General features: G+C 37.8%; 1 protein-coding gene across 1 annotated transcript in view; it reads right to left on the bottom strand.

Annotated features, from left to right (window-relative positions):
• The window catches only part of LOC122808377, a 196,269-nt gene that overhangs the window by 130,485 nt on the left and 45,205 nt on the right, over window positions 1-20,579 (bottom strand). Inside the window, exons 5-8 of the mRNA XM_044079343.1 lie at window positions 20,057-20,113; window positions 18,112-18,186; window positions 16,224-16,298; window positions 14,351-14,413 (exon numbers count right to left, since the gene is read on the bottom strand). Coding sequence (XP_043935278.1) covers window positions 14,351-14,413; window positions 16,224-16,298; window positions 18,112-18,186; window positions 20,057-20,113 — 270 coding nt within the window. The remainder of the gene's footprint in view (window positions 1-14,350; window positions 14,414-16,223; window positions 16,299-18,111; window positions 18,187-20,056; window positions 20,114-20,579) is intronic.

Genomic DNA, 20,579 nt, shown 5'->3' with positions numbered 1-20,579 from the left:
AAGTGAAATGTAGTCATTCAGGCCAGGTGGTCTACAGGCATCCAATCTTATCTGCCATTCTGCCTCCAGTGCTCCTACCTTGTTTGATACATCACCTCCATCACCATAATCCAATACCCGCCCTATGACAAAGAATATAAACTTTTTAAAATCCACATACCTCCTACTATGCAGAAAAAGTGCGTTGTGCAAATCCTTCTTTTTGATGGACCTAGTGTGTTCTGCAATCCTGTTACGTAACCTCCTTATAGTTTTGCCTACATAGTACGCCTCGCACGATGTACAGGTTGCCAAATAAACTATATTCTTTGTAATACAATTACACTGTCCAGGACATGGGATTGTGTATAAGAAAACAGTTATAATAAACTTATGCTGCTTAATGGTAAAGGAGTGACTTTGGTGTCAGTATTCACAAACGCTGCTACATTGGAAGTGAGACTGTGCTTTGCGGTGGTTCGTCATTCACTAGTATCGGCCCTTGTGGGTGGAATTTGTACAATTTATTGCATTCCTGAAGGGACTGGCCAGGACCATGTGCCTATGGCCTGCTCTGGTGTGGTGTGGACAGCACCCTCTGTTTGGTAGTTCTTGTGGTACTGGCACTATGGAACTGTGAATGTGCACAGCCACTTGGGCTCTCAGCTGATCATGTTGCTGACCTACGTCCACTTGGCCAATGCTTTACTATCACAACATGCTCAAGCACAGACATTGCACGGTCGAGCAGTGACAATGTCTCACCCCACCGTCTATCCATGACATCGGCAAAATAACGTATGGCATCACAAATGCCATGGAGGTCATCATGCACGGCAGGAAGCACTGCATGCATGAACCTGGGCATCTGTCTGGTGTTGTGGTCCAACTGTGCCTGTGCCTCCATGACAGACCATACCATGCATCTGGTGACACCTGCTGTGGCACTTGTGACAGGGGCTTGATGGGCAGCAGTCCTCCATTGAGCACCCCTGTCCATCTGCCTATGTGTGACCTCACCTGGTCTCTGGCTATGGCTAGTGTCTATACTCACAATTGCCATAGTCATGACACTAGCCTGTTCCATGCCACCACCCTTCAACTGTCCATTATCTGCGGCTGCTGGGGACTGGGTATGTGTGGGCATACTGACTGTGTGAGAGGACATTGTGGGTGAAAGTGGGATACCAACCTATGGCACAGATTCAGGTACCAACAACCCCACCTGTGCCTCACTATGACCACCATTATCTTGAGAGTCCAATAAAATACTGACATCAGGTTGTGAGGGAGAGAGACACCAACCCCTGTGTCCTGCAAGGGGAAGACAACAAATCTAAATTAATACCCTGCAGTATTATGTTTGCTGATACACACACACACACACACACACACACACACACACACACACACACACACACACACACACACACACACACACACACATACACATACACACACACACTCCTGGTAAAGTCTGGCACAGCTTTGCCACCTATGGGCCCTTCAGGCCAGACCTTACCATAGTTCTGACTGCCACAATCCGTCTCTTTAATAGCTACTGTAAGGACTTCAACAAAGGGTGAAAAATCCTACTGTGTGACGGGACTATTAGCAGAATGGTAAGTATGACCAAGACCAAGGCTACTGAAGTGAGCTATACAGTGTCACCAAGTGCATATGCAAGTACTGTAAGAGCTGACTTACTGCTATACAGACCCAACACAATGACAAGGTTTAATGATATGTGATAATAACTAATAAAGGAACATAGGTTCATAGGTTGGTACTAGGCTATCTGCCCTAGGGCCTATACAAGCCTAGCCATAAAAATTCCATGGCTATTTCTTCCCACACTATTTACTTCCCTGGACCCCTGTATAGCAGGGCAAATGACATGATCCCTGGGGTGAATTTCCTTTCTCCCATCCAATCATCAAGGTTCCTTTTGAAGAGGGCCAAAGAAGAGCTCTGCTTGACATGTATCGGCAGTTTATTCCCGAGTCTTGGATGTCTCTGGGTCAGGAACCTATCAAGACAAGGGTCAGAACAAGAAAATGCTCTATCACTGCAGTACCTACACAGTTCATACTCACAAGGATTCATTTCAGACAACATTGCAGGACAGTCTCCAATACATACAGGAAACATGTAAAGTACTAGTTGCATAGCTTCATAAGATGATACCAGGCTATCGACCTGGATGTCCTCATAAGCTTAGCCCAGACTTTCACCCATGTCCCTTCAAAGCCAGAACCTGTTTCCCCTGTACAGCTAGGACACATGCAGGATCCCAGGGGTGTCTTTTCTGTTTCCCATGCAGTCGCCCAGCTTCTTCTTCAAGAAGGATATACACGTATTCTGCTTCACCTGATGAGGGAGTGTATTTTACAGACAGTGTATTGTGTAGGACACTACACTATCCCACCAAAAAGTACTATACATGTCACAGACCAGGTGAAAGCCTTGCATGCATGTTGTGTGAGTGGGGTTTGTCTTACAGATATGCAGAAATGCCATCAAGGCTGGTTTGGAAATGGCCTTGTATGTCAGACACAGGTTGCCTCTGATCAGTCTGTATGGGACTGAGTACAGGGACAGGGCTTTCAGCCTATCTGCATAGGATTGGTATTGCAGACCCTGGATTTGCCTGGTCAGGAACCTCTGGGGTCTCTGCAACTGCTGCATTTGCTTGGCAAGGTACATGCCAAAGGAGCCATTGTACTCTGTAATGCGTCTGATAAGGGTGGAGTACAGGGATGTTGTGGCCTCCTGGTTCCTGGATGACGTGCCCATATTTGTGAGGTGCACCATGTAGACAACCTTCCCTACAATGATGCCCACAACCTTGGTGCACAAGTAGCCTCACACCTGATTGCATGCTCAGTACATTGTTATTACTGTCATAATTAGTGTGGATGACATCTACCACAACAGGGAAAATGATGTATCTCCTGGCATTCAATTTGAGGCAATGCTTCTTGCACCAGTCATTAATTTGGGTAAGGGCTCTTGGAGAATGCTCACATCAGTAGGGAAATGTAAGACTGTCCAGCTTGTAATCATCTGTAAACCTGGTCAGACAAAGACCACTGGTTTTGTCTTGTACCTTAGAAATGTATATCTCAAACATTAGAGGCCCCCAGACTGATCCTTGAGGTACATTGCTCTGTAAGACTCTACTACTAGAGGTGGCTTCCACTACTTTGACTGAGTGGATACTATCATTGAACCAGTTAGCTACCCATCTAGTAACATACAGGTTGATGCCTAGCTGTGTAGGCTTATGTATCATGGCCGCCTGAGGATTATTATGAGAGATTTGGGCTAGGTGAAGGTGGGACATGTGCACCATCTTCCCCTCATCCTTGGGTTTGTTGACCACTTCAGAGAAGTTGACCAGATTTAACAGGTCTGATCTCCCTTTGACAATAACACACTGTGAGGGCTCAAGCATTTTGCAGTTGCCGATATCCGTGTTTATAAGGTCCTTGATATTGCCTTCCATGCCATTGCAGATCAGGCTAGTTAGGCTGATGTGCATATAATTGGCTGGGTCAGTGGATTGCTCACCCTTTGTGTATAAGGATGATAGTGGCTGTCCTTTGTGCAGATGGGATGACACTGGTGCTCAGGCTTTGGTTAACTACATTGTGTAATGGAGCTGAGAGCTCATGCCTGAGTTCATGTAGGATGCAGCCAGGGATTGTATCAGGCCAATGGAGACTTCTGTTCTGTGTGTTGCCTTTGAGAGGGCATTACAGACCTGCTTCCTGATGATGAGGGGATGGGGCAGGTGCTATGCATGTCCATGTGTACCAATGTGGGGGTCTGGATGCTGATGTTTACACTTAAACTGTCTGCAGCAGGATGGCTATATCTATGCCGTATGTGTATTTGGTGTTATTGGCCACCACTACAGAGCAGATTTGGGTGTTTCCTCTGGGATTGCAGAAATATGTGTGGAAGGCCTAGTGACTGGCCTTGGTGGATGTGTCCAATTTGCACTCAAAGATACCCTTAGGGTAATTCACCTGTGACCTTATTTTCTTGTTCAGACCAAGGTGACATTGCTTCCAATTATGCACCTGCTCCTTCTTGGCTGTGTCCAGCAATTCTTTCCACCTATTATGGTATTTGTTTATTACTGCTGTCCACCAAAGAGGCTTACCCTACATTGAGGGAGATTATTTTGTCCTGTTAGGTATTACTGAGTCCATACAGCTATGCAGGTGCTTACATAGCATTGTGGTGTAGGCTTGGGACAATTTCTGTTTTTGAGAAATAAGTAGGATAATGTGAGGATTGAAATCTGCAAATTTTGACATCCATTTATGTTTCAGATATATTCTTCAGGGATGTTATGTTAAAACAAACCCAGTAACACCAGCAACTGTTTCAGGTTGTAACACCATTATGTGAGATATGTCCCTCTTTTTGTCCCCGTTCCCCATGTATGTCAGGCTTTGTCCAGATGTCTTGCAGTAAGAGGTTCAGAGGTATAGTATATCATGATTTAGTGACTTCACTCCTGATATCATCCCAGTGACTTAGCAGACTCCTGGAAGTGGTATGTGGCAGTGACCATAAATATGGTCTCACACCTGGGACATTCTGTGGAAATCTTTACATTTGAGAGTTATGAATGCCTGGTCATTGTTTACAGTGTAGAGTGTAAATGTATGTTGGGCTGAGTAGGGTGATTGGCAGATGTGAGTGTCATAGATCCTTTTCTATCTGACTGTGCATGCTGCTACAATTGCTGGTGGTCTATCAGGTGTATATGTTTGTAGGAGCAGACTGAGAAATGTCCTGTAACACCTCAGGATTCCCAGTAGATTTCAACTTGGGGCTGTATATGTCGGTATAGTGTGTGACTGGCAATCAGGATATGTTTGTTCAAACAGTCATTAAACTCTAGAGTTCATTTGGGGAACTGGTATATTGCTGTGACTGTGGTGCAAATGGTTGTGGGTGGACAATTTCTCACAGTTGTCTGCTTTTCCCTACAGTTTTATCCCTGTAGTACATGATATATTTGCAAATGCATGAGTAATTCCCCAGAGCTGATTTGGGGTAGTGTCTTATTGGTCTGACTGTAGTTCAGAAGGTTCTAGGTGAAATGGTTGGCAGCTCTCAGTGTTATACACTGTCCAGATGTGTGGCTCATATGTTTGGTCTGTTCCCCACAACAGTTGTGGGTTCCTGACAAATCACTGGGATGAAATGAGCATTGACATCAGTAAATGATGACAATAATTTGTGTTTCAGACCTGAAAACTATCAGAATATATATATATATATATATATATATATATATATATATATATATATATATATGTTAACACAAACCATGCTACTCTAGCAGACTTCTAAGCTTATAACAGCTATATTTCAAACATGTCTCTGTTATTTGCCCTTTATCCTCCAACTTTGTCAGGCTTTTTGCAGATATCTTGCTGCAAGATATATATATATATATATATATATATATATATATATACACACACACATATATATATATATATATATATATATATATATATATATATATATGTGTGTGTGTGTGTGTGTGTGTGTATATATATATATATATATATATATATATATATATATATATATATATATATATATATATATATATATATATATATATATATATATATATATATATAGGTATATATATGTGTGTGTGTGTGTGTGTATATATATATATATATATATATATATATATATATATATATATATATATATATATATATATATATATATATAGATAGATACATATATACCTATCCTGCTGTCATTTGCAGGCATGGGGTTGGACAGTGGGACAGTTGTACACAGTGTATTGTTATACCCTTCCTGCAGCTACTACAAATGTTTCTTTACCTGTAAGACCTGTGGAGAAAATATCTGTTACTACTATCTGACTGTTTCTACAAATATTCAGGATTTCTTGAGTGTATATATGCACACATCTTAGTGCCACTCCCTGGATTTGAACCTTTTGTGGGTGTGCTAAAATGAACAACAAGGCTATTATCATCACACTGAGCTACTGGGGAACTGCTGTCTTTTAGTTGACTGATTTCTGCCTATTACTCTTTGGGTTAGACACTCTGATCTTGTAATCCTGAGATTCATAAATGACAGACAGTTAGCATACTGTGTATTAATCCTTTGAAATAATATCTGGAAAGCAAAGGTTAACACAAGGAAATGCTGCAGGGGACACACTATAATACATTAGACATTACTGTTCAGGGTTCAGATCTTAGTGCATAACATATTTCATATTTCATTTATATCTTGTTTTACAGCTCCACAATCTAGTGTTTTGCATAATAGCTTGTTCTCAGAACAACCTCAGTAAATTCATGCTGTCAAAGCCATATCTGCTGTGAGGAGCCTGTACACACTCTATTTGTACAACAACATACCAGATTAAACATAAGAGTTGGTGGTTTAGGTCTTTATTGTACTTATATGTCACAGTGCTTTACTATTGCATATCCTGTAGATCAATATTAGTCTGGCAAACTTTTATTTAATCGTTAGACACAGAACACACTACACTTTCTGGCAGTACATGATTTACTCCTTATTTATTTCAGTATACACTGCAAGGTAGATCTGTACTCACCAGCCTGTTGGTACAGCCTTGTCAGTCTGTTTGCATGGGCCTCAGCATTGCTAGCCCTCTCTGCTGCAGCTGTAGTGGGAGAAAACAAACATTAAACATACCTGTCTATCTCATACTCAAGCTAGGATTAGGTACAGCTATGTATGAGATACTTACTAACTACTGGAGCATTCCATGCCCGGGCATCTTGAATCCACTGTGCCAAGAGCTGCCTCTCCCTCCCCTTTAGGTCAGGATAGTGATGCCATACCTGCTCACCAGTTTGGGGATTCCTATGGCACTGATGAAGTCACATGCCAGATGGACCCAGCCCTCCGTTTTGTACTGAGAGCTCTGGTACTGGCCCTGCAGCAGTCTATCATCATGGTTTTGCACAAGGAGCCCAGCCATGACCCTGGACTCCTGAACACCCCAGCACTATGCCCGAAAGTGTGCTCCCTCTCCAATGCCAGACATTGTTCCTGCAGAGATCAGACTACAAAAGGTTATGGCTGTATTCCCACCTGTGTGGGTTTAAATAAGGCCATATTCCCACCCTTTGCTGTCATTGGACCATTTTGAAAATGCTAAGCTCAGCCAGGCAGTGTGCAAATCCGCTAAGATGAGTTGAATAGTGCTTAAAGGGGTAAATGGTAAGCACTGCTTAACAGTGCACAAATCCACTTAGCTGAGCCAACTGCTGTTTAGAATTTATGTCTAAGCAATGCTTAAACTGGCTAAGCACAGCTGAGCAATACTTAACATTGCTCAGTTTTCATTTTAAATTAATATCAGGATTGTAGATTAAGTCATCATTACTGACATATTATTAAGTGTATATGATTTACTTTACATGACATCCCCTAAGTCCTTTCATTACATTACCTTGGGGTGTGATGGCACTGTATGGGACACTTGTGTATACATGGGTGATTTATTGTGTTATATGCACTCACACTTCCATTTTGGACTAGCTACACTACCCTGGGTAACAAATATCAATTACTACATAATTTAACATAAAACATTATTTTTAACAATGCTTTCCCATGTAAAAATAAAGTGCCTGTATTGGTACTTGAACTGTGAACACTTGAATGCAAAGCCAGGAGTCTAACCACTACACTATCTCATCGTGAAATATTTTAGCTATACCTTTTTATTTAGCTCCTATGAGATGTTTAAGCAATGCTGAGCAGAGGGCTGTAACATGCAAACCCACTCAGCTACGCTTAAACTTAACTTAGAATGGAAAACAAATTAATAAATGCACTTTAATTACATGTATCAATACTACTTGTAACTCATATTTGGTAATGCACTACCTGGCATTCTATCAACTGTCTATGCCTGTATGGGGCATATCAGGACTGAAGTCACTACATAATAGCATACATTTGGTTTTCAGACTTCTAAACCTTCCCTGCATGTTGTTATATTAATCCAAACTCTGTTCTTCTATTAATTTTCTAAGTTTGTAAAGGCAATATTTATGATCTGTCCCTACTTGTCCCCTCATCATTTTAGGCTTTGGCCAGTTTTTTGCTCTGAGAGGTTGGAACATGTTAAAGGTGCCATACAGCACTTTTGAATTGCAGGGGATGTGTGACAGTCCCTGTCACACACCCCATGCATTGCTTCCTATCTAAATAGCTGCTTTCAGTGTCCTCAGGCACTAAAAACACTTAGAAAGTGCTGTATGGCACACTGACAATGCAGGGGGTGTGTGACAGTACCTGTCACACACCCCCTGCATTGCTTCCTCTCTACATTTCCTGCTTTCAGTGTCCGCAGACACTGAAAACACTTAGGAAGTGATGTATGGCACTTTCAGAGTGCAGGGGGCATGCTGGATGTGTGGGCACTACTAAAACATGCCCCCTGCACTCAGTAGTGCTTATGTCCACTTAGCCTTAGCAGTAGCACATCTTCATGAATATGCAAGGTGCACTGCTGTTAAGGCTATGCAGAAACTGACACAGTTCACTTCATGCAGCAATAGCACTATTCTTGCACAGAGTTTATTGAATCCAACAAAGTGTTCTTGATAAAGACATAGACATTACTTACCCATCCACTGTGCAAAATAACCTCAACTATCTACTCCTACAGTTGGCCACTTGCTTGCACCACTTCCAATAGTTACAAATAATTATTACTTTTGGGGAAGGACCTTGAAGATTCTGATAGATTTTTTAGAAGCCAAATGCTACAAAAAGATATAGGGTCAAATGGAGATGCCTTTTCTGTTTTGACTAATGCAAGATATTCCTTCCTTTTTCTCCTCCTGGTACAATGGTTTTGGATGATCCTGTGGACATAGTTAAAATCAGGCTCAGTTATTCATCCATTTAAGTATACTTGGGTTCCTAAATCAATGGTACCTTTCTTGAGACTTCCACTGACATCCAGCACCCCAATGGAACTTCTACTTCATTAAAATATTATCCTGTCTCCTTTTCATCTTGTACATTCTGCAGATTTAAGGTTTGTGATTTGAAAGATCATGTTCTGGTAGGAAATGCATCACCAGAAGGATTTTTAAGCTAAAAGCTCTTTTTTTAGAATCATACTACTTCGTGTTTTACAAAGATAGACTTTCTCTTTGAGGTAAACTTTCTTTTTTTATGTAAACTTTCAGCGAATCATATATAAATCAATATATCAACTTGTTTAGTTTTTCAGTTCTTACTGATATGGGAAGTGCTCACATGCACCATAAGGACAGTTAAGATAGCATGTGGCCAGAACAAAGTATATACACAGGGTACACTACTTTTTGTTTCATTCCCTAGTGGAAAAATAGGCCAATACGGTTTAAAATTACTGTTGCTTGATGGTTTTCCAATGTATTCAGTTTGCTACATTAAATACAATAAGCCCATACCATTAATTCATATGGCTTACTCTACTAAAGCTTAAGCTTCTTTGGTAATGGTTTTCAAAACTGCAAATCTTGATGATACTTTTGGTGTGGCTATATTGTCTTCTCTTAAAAGACTGACAAAGTACAACAAACAGAATGCAATATTTGGACCAAAATCTTCTTCTGGGACAACCATTCCAAAGGATATATTCTTATATGGGGAGCACCAATTACAAAGAGGTTGGGACTCTGACCCATGAGTTACTGAGAATTGACTTTAGTAACTATAATGCTAGACCTCGAAGTGTAGGCCCGGTATTAGTAATGTCCATTCTCAAATTTATTTACCTTGAGGAAGGTGTTGTGGATTTTATATTTTTTTATCTTAGCAAGGTTAACTTCAGATCTGTCAGTTTGAGCTACACAGTGCTTTATGGGACACGGGAAGGTTCTTAGCAGCCTGGGAAAGGTTTTTTTATGCCAAGGGTACTTAAGCCAATGACTTTAGTCCTATATATTACTAAGGCTATACGGATTCTTCCCAATCACTTATTATAGTACAAAACTAAATTTCATTTGTATGACTTCATTAAATTCAACTGAAACAACAATTTAGAATATTATTGTGCCACTCTCCAAATTTTAACAAAATGGAAGGGGAGGTGACACACCTGCATGTTCAAATTTAAGACAAGGCAATTTTATGAGCAGGATTGTGAAGCAGTGGGATGAGGTGGTAAAGAAATTTCCACTTACTTGCATGAGGCTGTGCAATGCAAGTTTAATATAGTAGAGATAAGGATGTGGGGGTGCAGGGAGGCTTGCCACCATGAATAATTTGTTTTATCTTGCCTCATCCAGATATCTTTTTTTGTATTATTTTGGGAAAGTCAGTACTTTAACTGCATTTTTTTATGTTGTGGTTTGTTGAAATTTTCATATGTACATTTACACTGGCTCATTATTTCTCTGTGTTGTGGTGAAGCATTTTATTAGTATTGAATTTCACATAGCAGATTCTGAGATCTAGCAAATGGAAGGAGGTAGCTCAAAGTGCAAGTTCCTTGCATTCATAAAATAGATGCTAGTAGTAATTACTGAATGTGAAATACTTTCAGTCAAAATTAAGGAAGACATAGTTGAGATGCATACAGAAGAGAACATTTAAAGCATAATCACAGCTATGAATGCTTATCTCGTTCTGAAAACTCACTCTGTATCCTGGAATGATTTGGGTGTAATCCTTCAGTGTGGTCAGGAGCTGGAGAACCTATGAAGTAGTGAAAGAAAGTATAGTCTTACCAAAATGATGTGAAATAATGCACTGAGTAATCAGATAATCTTCTACAAAGCCTTCTTCAAGGCTACCTTTATAGACCTCCATTAGGAGATTCAGTTCCCCAATGAAACCTTTACTTTATTTTAGAAAAATCACAATATTGCTTGCTTTTCATTCTTTTTTATCTTGCTCACTGTAGAATGCTTTTTAACTATCTTGTGAAAGTAAGAGTTTTAACTTCATTTTATTCTAAACCCTCTATTTTTTGTGTATGCATTTAAAAATGTCAAATCTAACTCAATACATCAACTTGTCTAGCTTTTCATGTCTTACTGGTGTTCTGGAAAATGCTTGAATGCACCATATCACCAGCTAAGATACTATGTGGTCAGAACTAAGTCTATATAAAGGACACCCTACTTTTTGTTTCATTCTCTAATGACAAAGTAAGTCAACAGGTCTAAGATTATTGTTGATTAATGGCTCTCTAATGCACTAAACCTGCTACATTAAATACAATATGGTTTTACCGTGAATTCCTAAGGCTCACTCTACAAGAGTTTAAGCTTCCTTTGTAAAAATTTTGAAAAGTACAAATAATGAGGACATTTGTGGTGTGGTAACTTTGCCATCTATTAATACCTTGACAAACAAAGTAAACAGAATGTAATATTAAGACCAAGGTCTTCCTTTGGGGCTACCATTACACAGAGTATGTTCTGATGAGTAGACTATCAATTTGGAAGAGGTTGAGACACTGTCCTATGAGTTATTGAGGGTGAATCACACTTACTCTAATGCTAGAACTCAAAGAGTAGATCTGATTTTTGTAATGTACATGCCCATATGTTTATACCATGATGATGTATCTGCATATTTTATATTATCTGCCATAGTAAAGGCTAATTTTAGATTTGAGTGGGAGGACCCCAAAGTGCATTATGGGACATGAGAATGTACTTTGCAACATGAGAAAGTTTTATTTGCCAAGGAATCCAAAAGCCAAAGACTTTAGTCCTATAAGTTACCAAGGCTGTGCATATTCTTCTGAATCTGACATTATGTTATGTTCCAGAATTTAATTTGTGAAAGCTCATTAAATGTAACCAAAATGATTATTCAGAATTAGTATGTATTGTGCTGGTCTCTCAATTAAAAAAAAAAAAAAAAAGTGTCCCGGTGACTGACCCCTTGCATCAGTCAAAATTTCTAAGGTTTGTTGCCTTATGTTCTAATTTTCGATGAGGTAATTTTAAGAGCAAGATTACAGAGCTATGAGACAGAGGAGTAAGTAAATTTCCACTTACTTATGGGGTTTTGCAATCTTAAGTTTAATATTTTTACAGATGAGAGGATGGGGTGCAGGAGTGGGGTGTCACAGCTTGACCCCTATAGAAACTTTTTTTTCTCTTGTTTCCTGCAGAATATATTTTTTAATATTTTATGAAAGTCAGTGTTTTAACTTCGTCTCCAGTGTTGCAGTTTTTGAAATTTTCATATGTAGACTTACCATGTGCTCATTCCTGTTCTGTGTTGCCCTGCACCATTTTCTCATAGTGTAGTTCTCATATCAGAGTCTAACGCCTTAAAAATGAAAGGAATTGGTTCAAAGCTGCTTCCATTCATAAAATAGATGTTACCAGCTACTACTGATTGTGAAATACGTTCAGTCAAAAATAAAGAAGCATAGTTGAGTTGCAAATAAAACAGCCTTTAAAGCACCATTCCTATTATGAATGCTTACTTGCTTCTGAAAACTCAGTCTGTATCCAGGAATTATTGGGGTGTAATCCTTCAGTGTGGTCAGGCGCTGGAGAACCTATGAAATAGTGAAAGAAAGTATTGTCTTACCAACTTATGTGAAATAATGCACTGAGTGATCAAATGCAATTCTACAAAACTTTCTCAAAATTACCTTTTCGAGGCCTCTACTACACAAACAGAAGTTCTGCTTAACCTACAAAAATGTCTCTGCCTCTCAGTCAACCTGTATTTCTATAGATTTTTAAGCTTGTGATGTGGAAGACCATTTTCTTGGCAACCATTATATCACCCAGAAGGAGTTCCAAGTTAGAAGCTTTTTCTGTAGAATGATCTTTCTTAGTGTTTTATAAATAAAGACTTTTGCCTTTGAACTAGGCCCTCTTTTTTATTGCAAGATTTCAAAGAATTCATATTTAAATCAGTACATCAACTTGTCTAGCTTTCCATTGTTACTGATATTCTGAGAACTGCTTGCATGTACCTTATTACCAGTTAATATCCTGTGTGGCCAGAACTAAGTCTATATAAAGGACACCCTACTTTTTGTTTCATTCCCTAATGACAAAGTACGTCATCAGGTCTAAGATTATTGTTGATTGATGGCTCTCTAATGCACTAAACCTGCTACATTAAATACATTATGGTTTTACCATGAATTCCTAAGGCTCACTCTACAAGAGTTTAAGCTTCCTTTGTAAAAATTTTGAAAAGTACAAATAATGAGGACATTTGTGGTGTGGTAACTTTGAAATCTATTAATACCTTGACAAACAAGGTAAACAGAATGTAATATCAAGACCAAGGTCTTCCTTTGGGGCTACCATTACACAGAGTATGTTCTGATGAGTAGACTATCAATTTGGAAGAGCTTGAGACACTGTCATATGAGTTACTGAGGGTGAATCACACTTACTCTAATGCTAGAACTCAAAGAGTAGGTCTGTTTTTTGTAATGTACATGCCCGTATTTTTATACCATGATGATGTTTAAGCATATTTTATATTATCTGCCTTAGCAAGACTAATTTTAGATTTGAGTGGGAGGACCCCACAGTGCATTATGGGACATGAGAATGTACTTTGCAACATGAGAAAGCTTTATTTGCCAAGGAATCCTAAAGCCAAAGACTTTAGTCCTATGTTACCAAGGCTGTGCATATTCTTCTGAATCTAGCATTATATTATGTTCCAGAATTTCATTTGTGATAGCTCATTAAATGCAACCAAAATGATTATTCATAAAGAAAAGAAAAATAAAAAAAAGAAAAAAGTGTCAGGGGACTGACCCCTTGCATCAGTCAAACTTTCTGAGGTTAGTTGTCTTATGTTCTAATTTTTGATGAGGTAATTTTAAGAGCAAGATTACACAGCTATGGGACAGGGGAGTAAGTAAATTTCCACTTACTTATGGAGTTTTGCATTCTTAAGATTAATACTTTTACAGATGTGGGGATGGGGTGCAGGGGTGGAGTGTCACGGCTTGCCCCCTACAGAAATTTTTTTTATCTTAAATATATTTTTAATATTTTATGAAAGTCAGTGTTTTAACTTCATTTGTCTCCACCGTTGCAGTTTGTTGAAATTTTCATATGTAGACTTACCATGAGCTCATTCCTGTTCTGTGTTGCCCTGCACCATTTTCTCATAGTGTAGTTCTCACATCAGATTCTAACACTTTAGAAATGAAAGGAATTAGTTCAAAACTGCTTCCATTTATAAAATAGATGTTACTAGCTATTAATGATTGTGAAATACTTTCAGTCAAAAATAAAGAAGCATAGTTGAGATGCAAATAAAGCAGAGCCTTTAAAGCATCATTCCTATTATGAATGCTTACTTGCATCTGAAAACTCAATCTGTATCCAGGAATTATTGAGTTGTAATCCTTCAGCTGGAGAACCTATGAAATAGTGAAAGACAGTATAGTCTTACCAACTTATGTGAAATAATGACTGAGTGATCAAATACAATTCTACAAATCTTTCTCAAGGTTACCTTTTTTGAGACCTCCACTGCACAAAGAGAAATTCTGCTTTGACCTATAAAAATTACTCTGCCTCTTATTCATCCTGTATTCCCATAGATTTTAATCTTGTGATGTGGAAGACCATTTTCTTGGCAAGCATTATATCACCGAGAAGGAGTTCCAAATCAGAAGCTTTTTTTGTAGAATGATCTTTCTTAGTGTTTTAAAAAGAGACTTTTGCCTTTGAGCTAGGCCCTTTTATTGTGCAAGATTTCAAAGAATTCATATCTAAATCAGTATATCAACTTGTCTAGCTTTCCATTGGTACTAATATTCTGGGAAGTGCTTGCATGTACCGTATTACCAGTTAAGATACCATGTGTCCATAACCAAGTCTACAGAGAGGACACCTTACTTTTTGTTTCATTATGTAATGAAAAAAATAGGTACAGGGTGTATGATTACTGATGAGTGATGTCTCTCAAATGCACGGAATTTGCTACATTATATAAAAAAAGCCCTTAACATAATTTTCTAAGGCTCACTCTAATAGAGATTAAGCTTGCTTGATAATAGTTAAAAAAATACAAATCATGATGACATTTGGATTGTGGCTACTTTGCCATCTCTTAATAGCTTGGCAAAGCACTGCAAGCAAAATGAAATATCAAGACTTAGGTCTTCATTTGGGGCTACCATTATATGAGATATGTTCTGATGAAAGGACCACCAGTTTAGAAGAGTGTGGGACACTGCCCTATGAATTACTGAGGATGAATCATATTTACACTACTGTTAAAACTCAAAGAGAAGATCTGTTACTTGTAATGGAGTAGGTCTGTTACTGGTAATCTGTATGCCAATATTTCTCCATCTTCTTGAAGTTGTTTGTGTAATTTATACTATCAGTCTTAGCAGGGCTAAGTTTAGATTAGAGATGGAGAACCTTACAGTGCATTTTGGGACATGAGAAGGTTCTTCACAGCCTGGGAAAGTTTTGTTGCCAAGGAATCCTAAAGCCTAAGAATTTAATGCTTTACGTTACAATGGTTGAACATGTTCTTCACAATCTCACATTATAGTATGTTTTAGAATTTAATTTGTGTTAGTTCATGAAATGAAACTAAAAGAACTATTCAGAATTAGTATGTATTATGCTGGTCTCTAAATTTTATGAAGGACAGTTGGGGGGCACTGACCCACTTGAATCAGCCAAAATTTCTGAGGTTTAATTGTCTTATGTTCAAATTATTGAGAGGTAATTGCAAGAGCAAGATTATGCAGATTTGCCATGGGGTTAAGGAAATTTCCACGTAGCTATGAGGTGTTGGAATCTCAACTCTATTACATTTAGGGATGAGAGGTTAGGATGTGAGGTGAAATGTTTTCTTGTTCCTGCAAAAAATGTTTTTTAATATTTTGGTAAAGTTACTGTTTAACTTAATTTGTCTCTAATGTTGTAGTTTGTTGAAATTTTTACATATAGATGTACTATGGGCTCATTCTTTTTCTATGTTGCCATGCAGCATTTTCTTCATATTGTATTTCACAAATCAGATTCTGACGACTTGGAGATGAAAGTAATTAGTCACAGCTGAACAAAGTCTTTGCTTTCATAAAATAGATGTTATTAACTACTATTGATTGTGAGCTATTTACAGTCAAAGTAATGAAGCATAGTTGACATGCAAATAAAAGAGAGCCTTTAAAGTATCTTTCTTATGTTATGAATGCTCTTATTTACCTGCTTCTGAAAACTCACTCTGCATCGAGGAATCATTGGAGTGTAATCCTTCAGTGTGGTCAGGAGCTGGAGAACCTATGAAATAGTGAAATAAAGTGTAGATGTTCCAAAATATGTTAAATAATTTACCAAGTGATCAAATACTCTTCTACAAAGCCTTCCTCAGAGTTACCTTTTTTTGAGATCTCAACTGGGAGATCTAGTACACCAACAGAACTTCAACTTTGTTCTCTAAAAGTGACTCTGTCTGTTATTCATCCATTAGGTTAACAATATTTAAAGCTTGTGACTTGAAACACAATTTTCATAGTAGCCATTATATTACCAAGAATGAGTTCCAAGCTAGAAACATTTTCTGCAGAACAAGCTTACTTGGTATTTTGTAAAGACAGACTTTCTCTTTGCACTAAACCCTCTTATTTGTGTAAGCTTTGAAAGAAGTCATGTCTAAAGCAACACATCAACTTTTTTAGCTTTCAACTTCTTACTGATGTTCTGGAAAATGCTTGCATGTACCATATGATCAATTAAGATACTATATGGCCAGAACCAAGCCTATACAGAGGACACCTTCTTTTGTGTTTTTTGCTCTAATAAAAAAGTAAATAAATGGGACTAAGATTATTATTGATTGGTGTCCCTCTAATGCATGAAATATGCTACTTTAAATACATTATGGCCTTACAATGAATTCCTAATGCTCACTCTACTAGAGCTTAATCTTCCTGGATGACAGTTTTGTAGAATACAAATCATGATGACATTTGTGGTGTAGCTACTTTGCCATCTATTGATACCTTGACAAGAACTGCAAGCAGGATGTAATATCATGACCAAGGTCTTATTTTGAGGCTACCATTACACAGAGTATGTTCTTCTGAAGAGGAGACTATCAGTTTGCAAGAGCTTGGGACACTGTCCTATGAGTTACTAAGGATGAATCATACCTACTCTAATGCTAGAACTGAAAGAGTAGCTTTGTTTTTGGTAATGTATATCCCCATATTTTTCTAACTTCATGAAGTTTTTGTATATTAAATATTATCTGCCTTAGCAAGGCAAATGTTAGGTTTGAGATATAGAACCCCACAGTGCATTCTGGGACACAAGAAGGTTCTTTACAGACTGGAAAGTCCTGTTTACCAGGGAATCCCAAAGCCTATGACAGTCCTATAATTTACCAAGGTTGTACATATTGTACTGAGTCTCATATTATGGTATATTCCAGAAATCAGTTTGTGTTAGTTCATTAAATGCAACTGAAACAATTATTCAGAATTAGTATGTATTGTGCTGCTCTCTAAATTAAAAAAAAGGAAAGTGGGTGGGGGGATGACTAACTTGCATCAGCTAAATTTCTAAGGTTCAATTGTCTTACATTCAAATTTTTGATGAGGCAATTGTAAAAGCAAGATTATGCAGCTATGGGACAGGGGGTAAGGAAATTTCCACTTACCTATGAGATTGTACAATCTCAACTATAATATATTTAGAGAGGAGTGGTTGTAGTGTGGGAGAGAGGCTTGAACACCAGAAATATGTTTATCTTGTTTGCTACAAAATGTTTTTCTTTAATATTTTGTGAAAGTTAGTGTTTTAACTTCATTTGCCTTCACTGTTCCAGGTTGCTGAAATTTTCACATGCAGACATACTATTTAGTAATTCCTGTCCTGTGTTGCCCTGCAGTATTTTCTTCATAGTGTATTTGCCATATCAGATGTGAGGCCTCAGAAATAAAAGGATTTGGTTCAAAGTTGATTAAGCTGGTTGCATTCATAAAATAGATGCTACTAGCAACTACTGACTGTGAAATACTTTCAGTCAAAAATAATAAAGATGGTAATAAAAGAGAGGCTTTAAGTCATCATTCCTATTATGAATGTTTACCTGGTTCTGAAAACTCGCTCTGCATCCTGGAATCATTCATGTGTACTCCTTCAGTGTGGTCAGGAGCTGGAGAACCTAAGAAATTGTGAAGGAAAGTATAGTCTTAACCAAATATGTGAAAAAATGCACCAAGTGATCAAATATGATTCTACAAGCCTTCCTCAAGGTTGCATTTTTGAGACCTCCACTGCACCAACAGAAGTTCTACTTTGTCCTATAAAATGTCTCTGCTTCTTGTTCATCCCATATTTACATACATTTTAAGTTTGGGACTTGGAAGACCATTTTCTAGCCATTATATCACCTAGAAGGAGTTTCAAGTTAGAAACCTCTTCTTTAGAATGACCTTACTTAGTGTTTTATAAAGAGAGACTTTTCCCTTTGAGCTAATCCCTCTTTTTGTGGAAGGTTTCAATGAATTCATATATAAATCAATACATGAACTTGCCTAGCTTTCCCTTTTTACTGATCTTCTGAGAAATGCTTGCATGTACCTTATCACCAGTTAATGTACTGTGTGGCCAGAACCAAGTCTATAGAAAGGACACCTTACTTTTTGTTTCATTCTGCAATGAAAATTAGGTAAAGGGTCTATGATTATTGATGGTTGGTGGCTACTGATTGCACTGAATTTGCTACATTAAGTACAGAAAGCCCTTACCATGAATTCCTAAGGCTCACTCTACTAGAGATTAAGCTTGTTTGGTAATAGTTTAAAAATACAAATCATGATGACATTTGGATTGTGGCTACTTTGCCATCTCTTAATAGCTTGGCAAAGCACTGCAAGCAAAATGAAATATCAAGACTTAGGCCTTCATTTGGGGCTACCATTATATGGGATATGTTCTGATGAGAGGTCCGCCATTTTAGAAGAGAATGGGACACTGCCGTATGAAATACTGAGGAGGAATCTTATTTACACTACTATTAAAACTCAAATAGAAGATCTGTTACTTGTAATGGAGTAGGTCTGTTACTGGTAATCTGTATGCCTATATTTCTCCATCTTTTTGAAGTTGTTTGTGTATTTTATACTATCAGTTTTAGCAGGGGTAATTTTAGATTAGAGATGGAGAACCTCACACTGAATTTTGGGACATGAGAAGGTTCTTCACAGCCTGGGAAAGGCTTGTTGCCAAGGAATGCTAAAGCTTAAGAATTTAATGCTTTAAGTTACAATGGTCGAACATGTTCTTCACAATCTCAAATCATAGTATGTTTGAGAATTTAATTTGTGTTAGTTCATGAAATGAAACTAAAAGAACTATTCAGAATTAGTATGTATTACGCTGGTCTCTAAATTTTATGAATGACAGTTGGGGGGCACTGACCCACTTGAATTAGCCAACATTTCTGAGGTTTAATTGTCTTATGTTCAAATTATTGAGAGGTAATTGCAAGAGCAAGAATTTGGAGATTTGGCATGGGGGGTAAGGAAATTTCCATGTAGCTATGAGGTGTTGGAATCTCATCTATATTACATTTAGGGATGAGGGGGTAAGGTGTTGGAATCTCAACAATATTACATTTAGGGATAAGGGGTTAGGATGTGAGGAGAAATGTTATGTAGTTCCTGCAAAAATTTTTTTTTAAATATTATGGTAAAGTCAGTGTTTAACTTCATTTGTCTCTAATTTTGGAGTTTGTTGAAATTTTTACATATAGACTTACTATGGGCACATTCTTTTTCTATGTTGCCATGCAGCATTTTCTTCATATTGTATTTCACAAATCAGATTCTGAAGACTTGGAGATGAAAGTAACTAGTCACAGCTGAACAAAGTTTTTGCTTTCATAAAAATAGATGTTATTAGCTACTATTGATAGTGAGCTATTTACAGTCAAAATAATGAAGCATAGTTGACATGCAAATAAAAGAGAGCCTTTAAAGTATCTTTCTTATATTATAAATGCTCTTATTTACCTGCTTTTGAAAACTTACTCTGCATCGAGGAATCATTGGGGTGTAATTCTTCAGTGCGGTCAGGAGCTGGAGAACCTATGAAATAGTGAAATAAAGTGTAGATGTTCCAAAATATGTTAAATAATTTACCAAGTGATCAAATACTCTTCGACAAAGATTCCTCAGAGTTGCCTTTTTTGAGATCTCAACTGGGAGATCTAGTACACCAACAGAACTTCAACTTTGTTCTCTAAAAGAGACTCTGTTATTCATCCATTAGGTTAACCATATTTAAAGCTTGTGACTTGAAAGACCATTTTCATAGTAGCCATTATATTACCAAGAATGAGTTCCAAGCTAGAAACATTTTCTGCAGAACAAGCTTACATGGTATTTTGTAAAGACAGACTTTCTCTTTGAACTAAACCCTCTTATTTGTGTAAGCTTTGAAAGAAGTCATGTCTAAAGCAACACATCAACATTTTTGCTTTCAACTTCTTACTGATGTTCTGGAAAATGCTTGCATGTACCATATGATCAATTAAGATACTATATGGCCAGA

The sequence above is a fragment of the Protopterus annectens genome, chromosome 8.part0, assembly GCF_019279795.1.
Source record: "Protopterus annectens isolate FY-2018-M chromosome 8.part0, PAN1.0, whole genome shotgun sequence".
NCBI classification, from domain to species: domain Eukaryota; kingdom Metazoa; phylum Chordata; order Ceratodontiformes; family Protopteridae; genus Protopterus; species Protopterus annectens.
The sequence above is the reverse complement of the archived record's forward strand: the minus strand, read 5'-3'. Positions and strand labels throughout refer to the sequence as shown.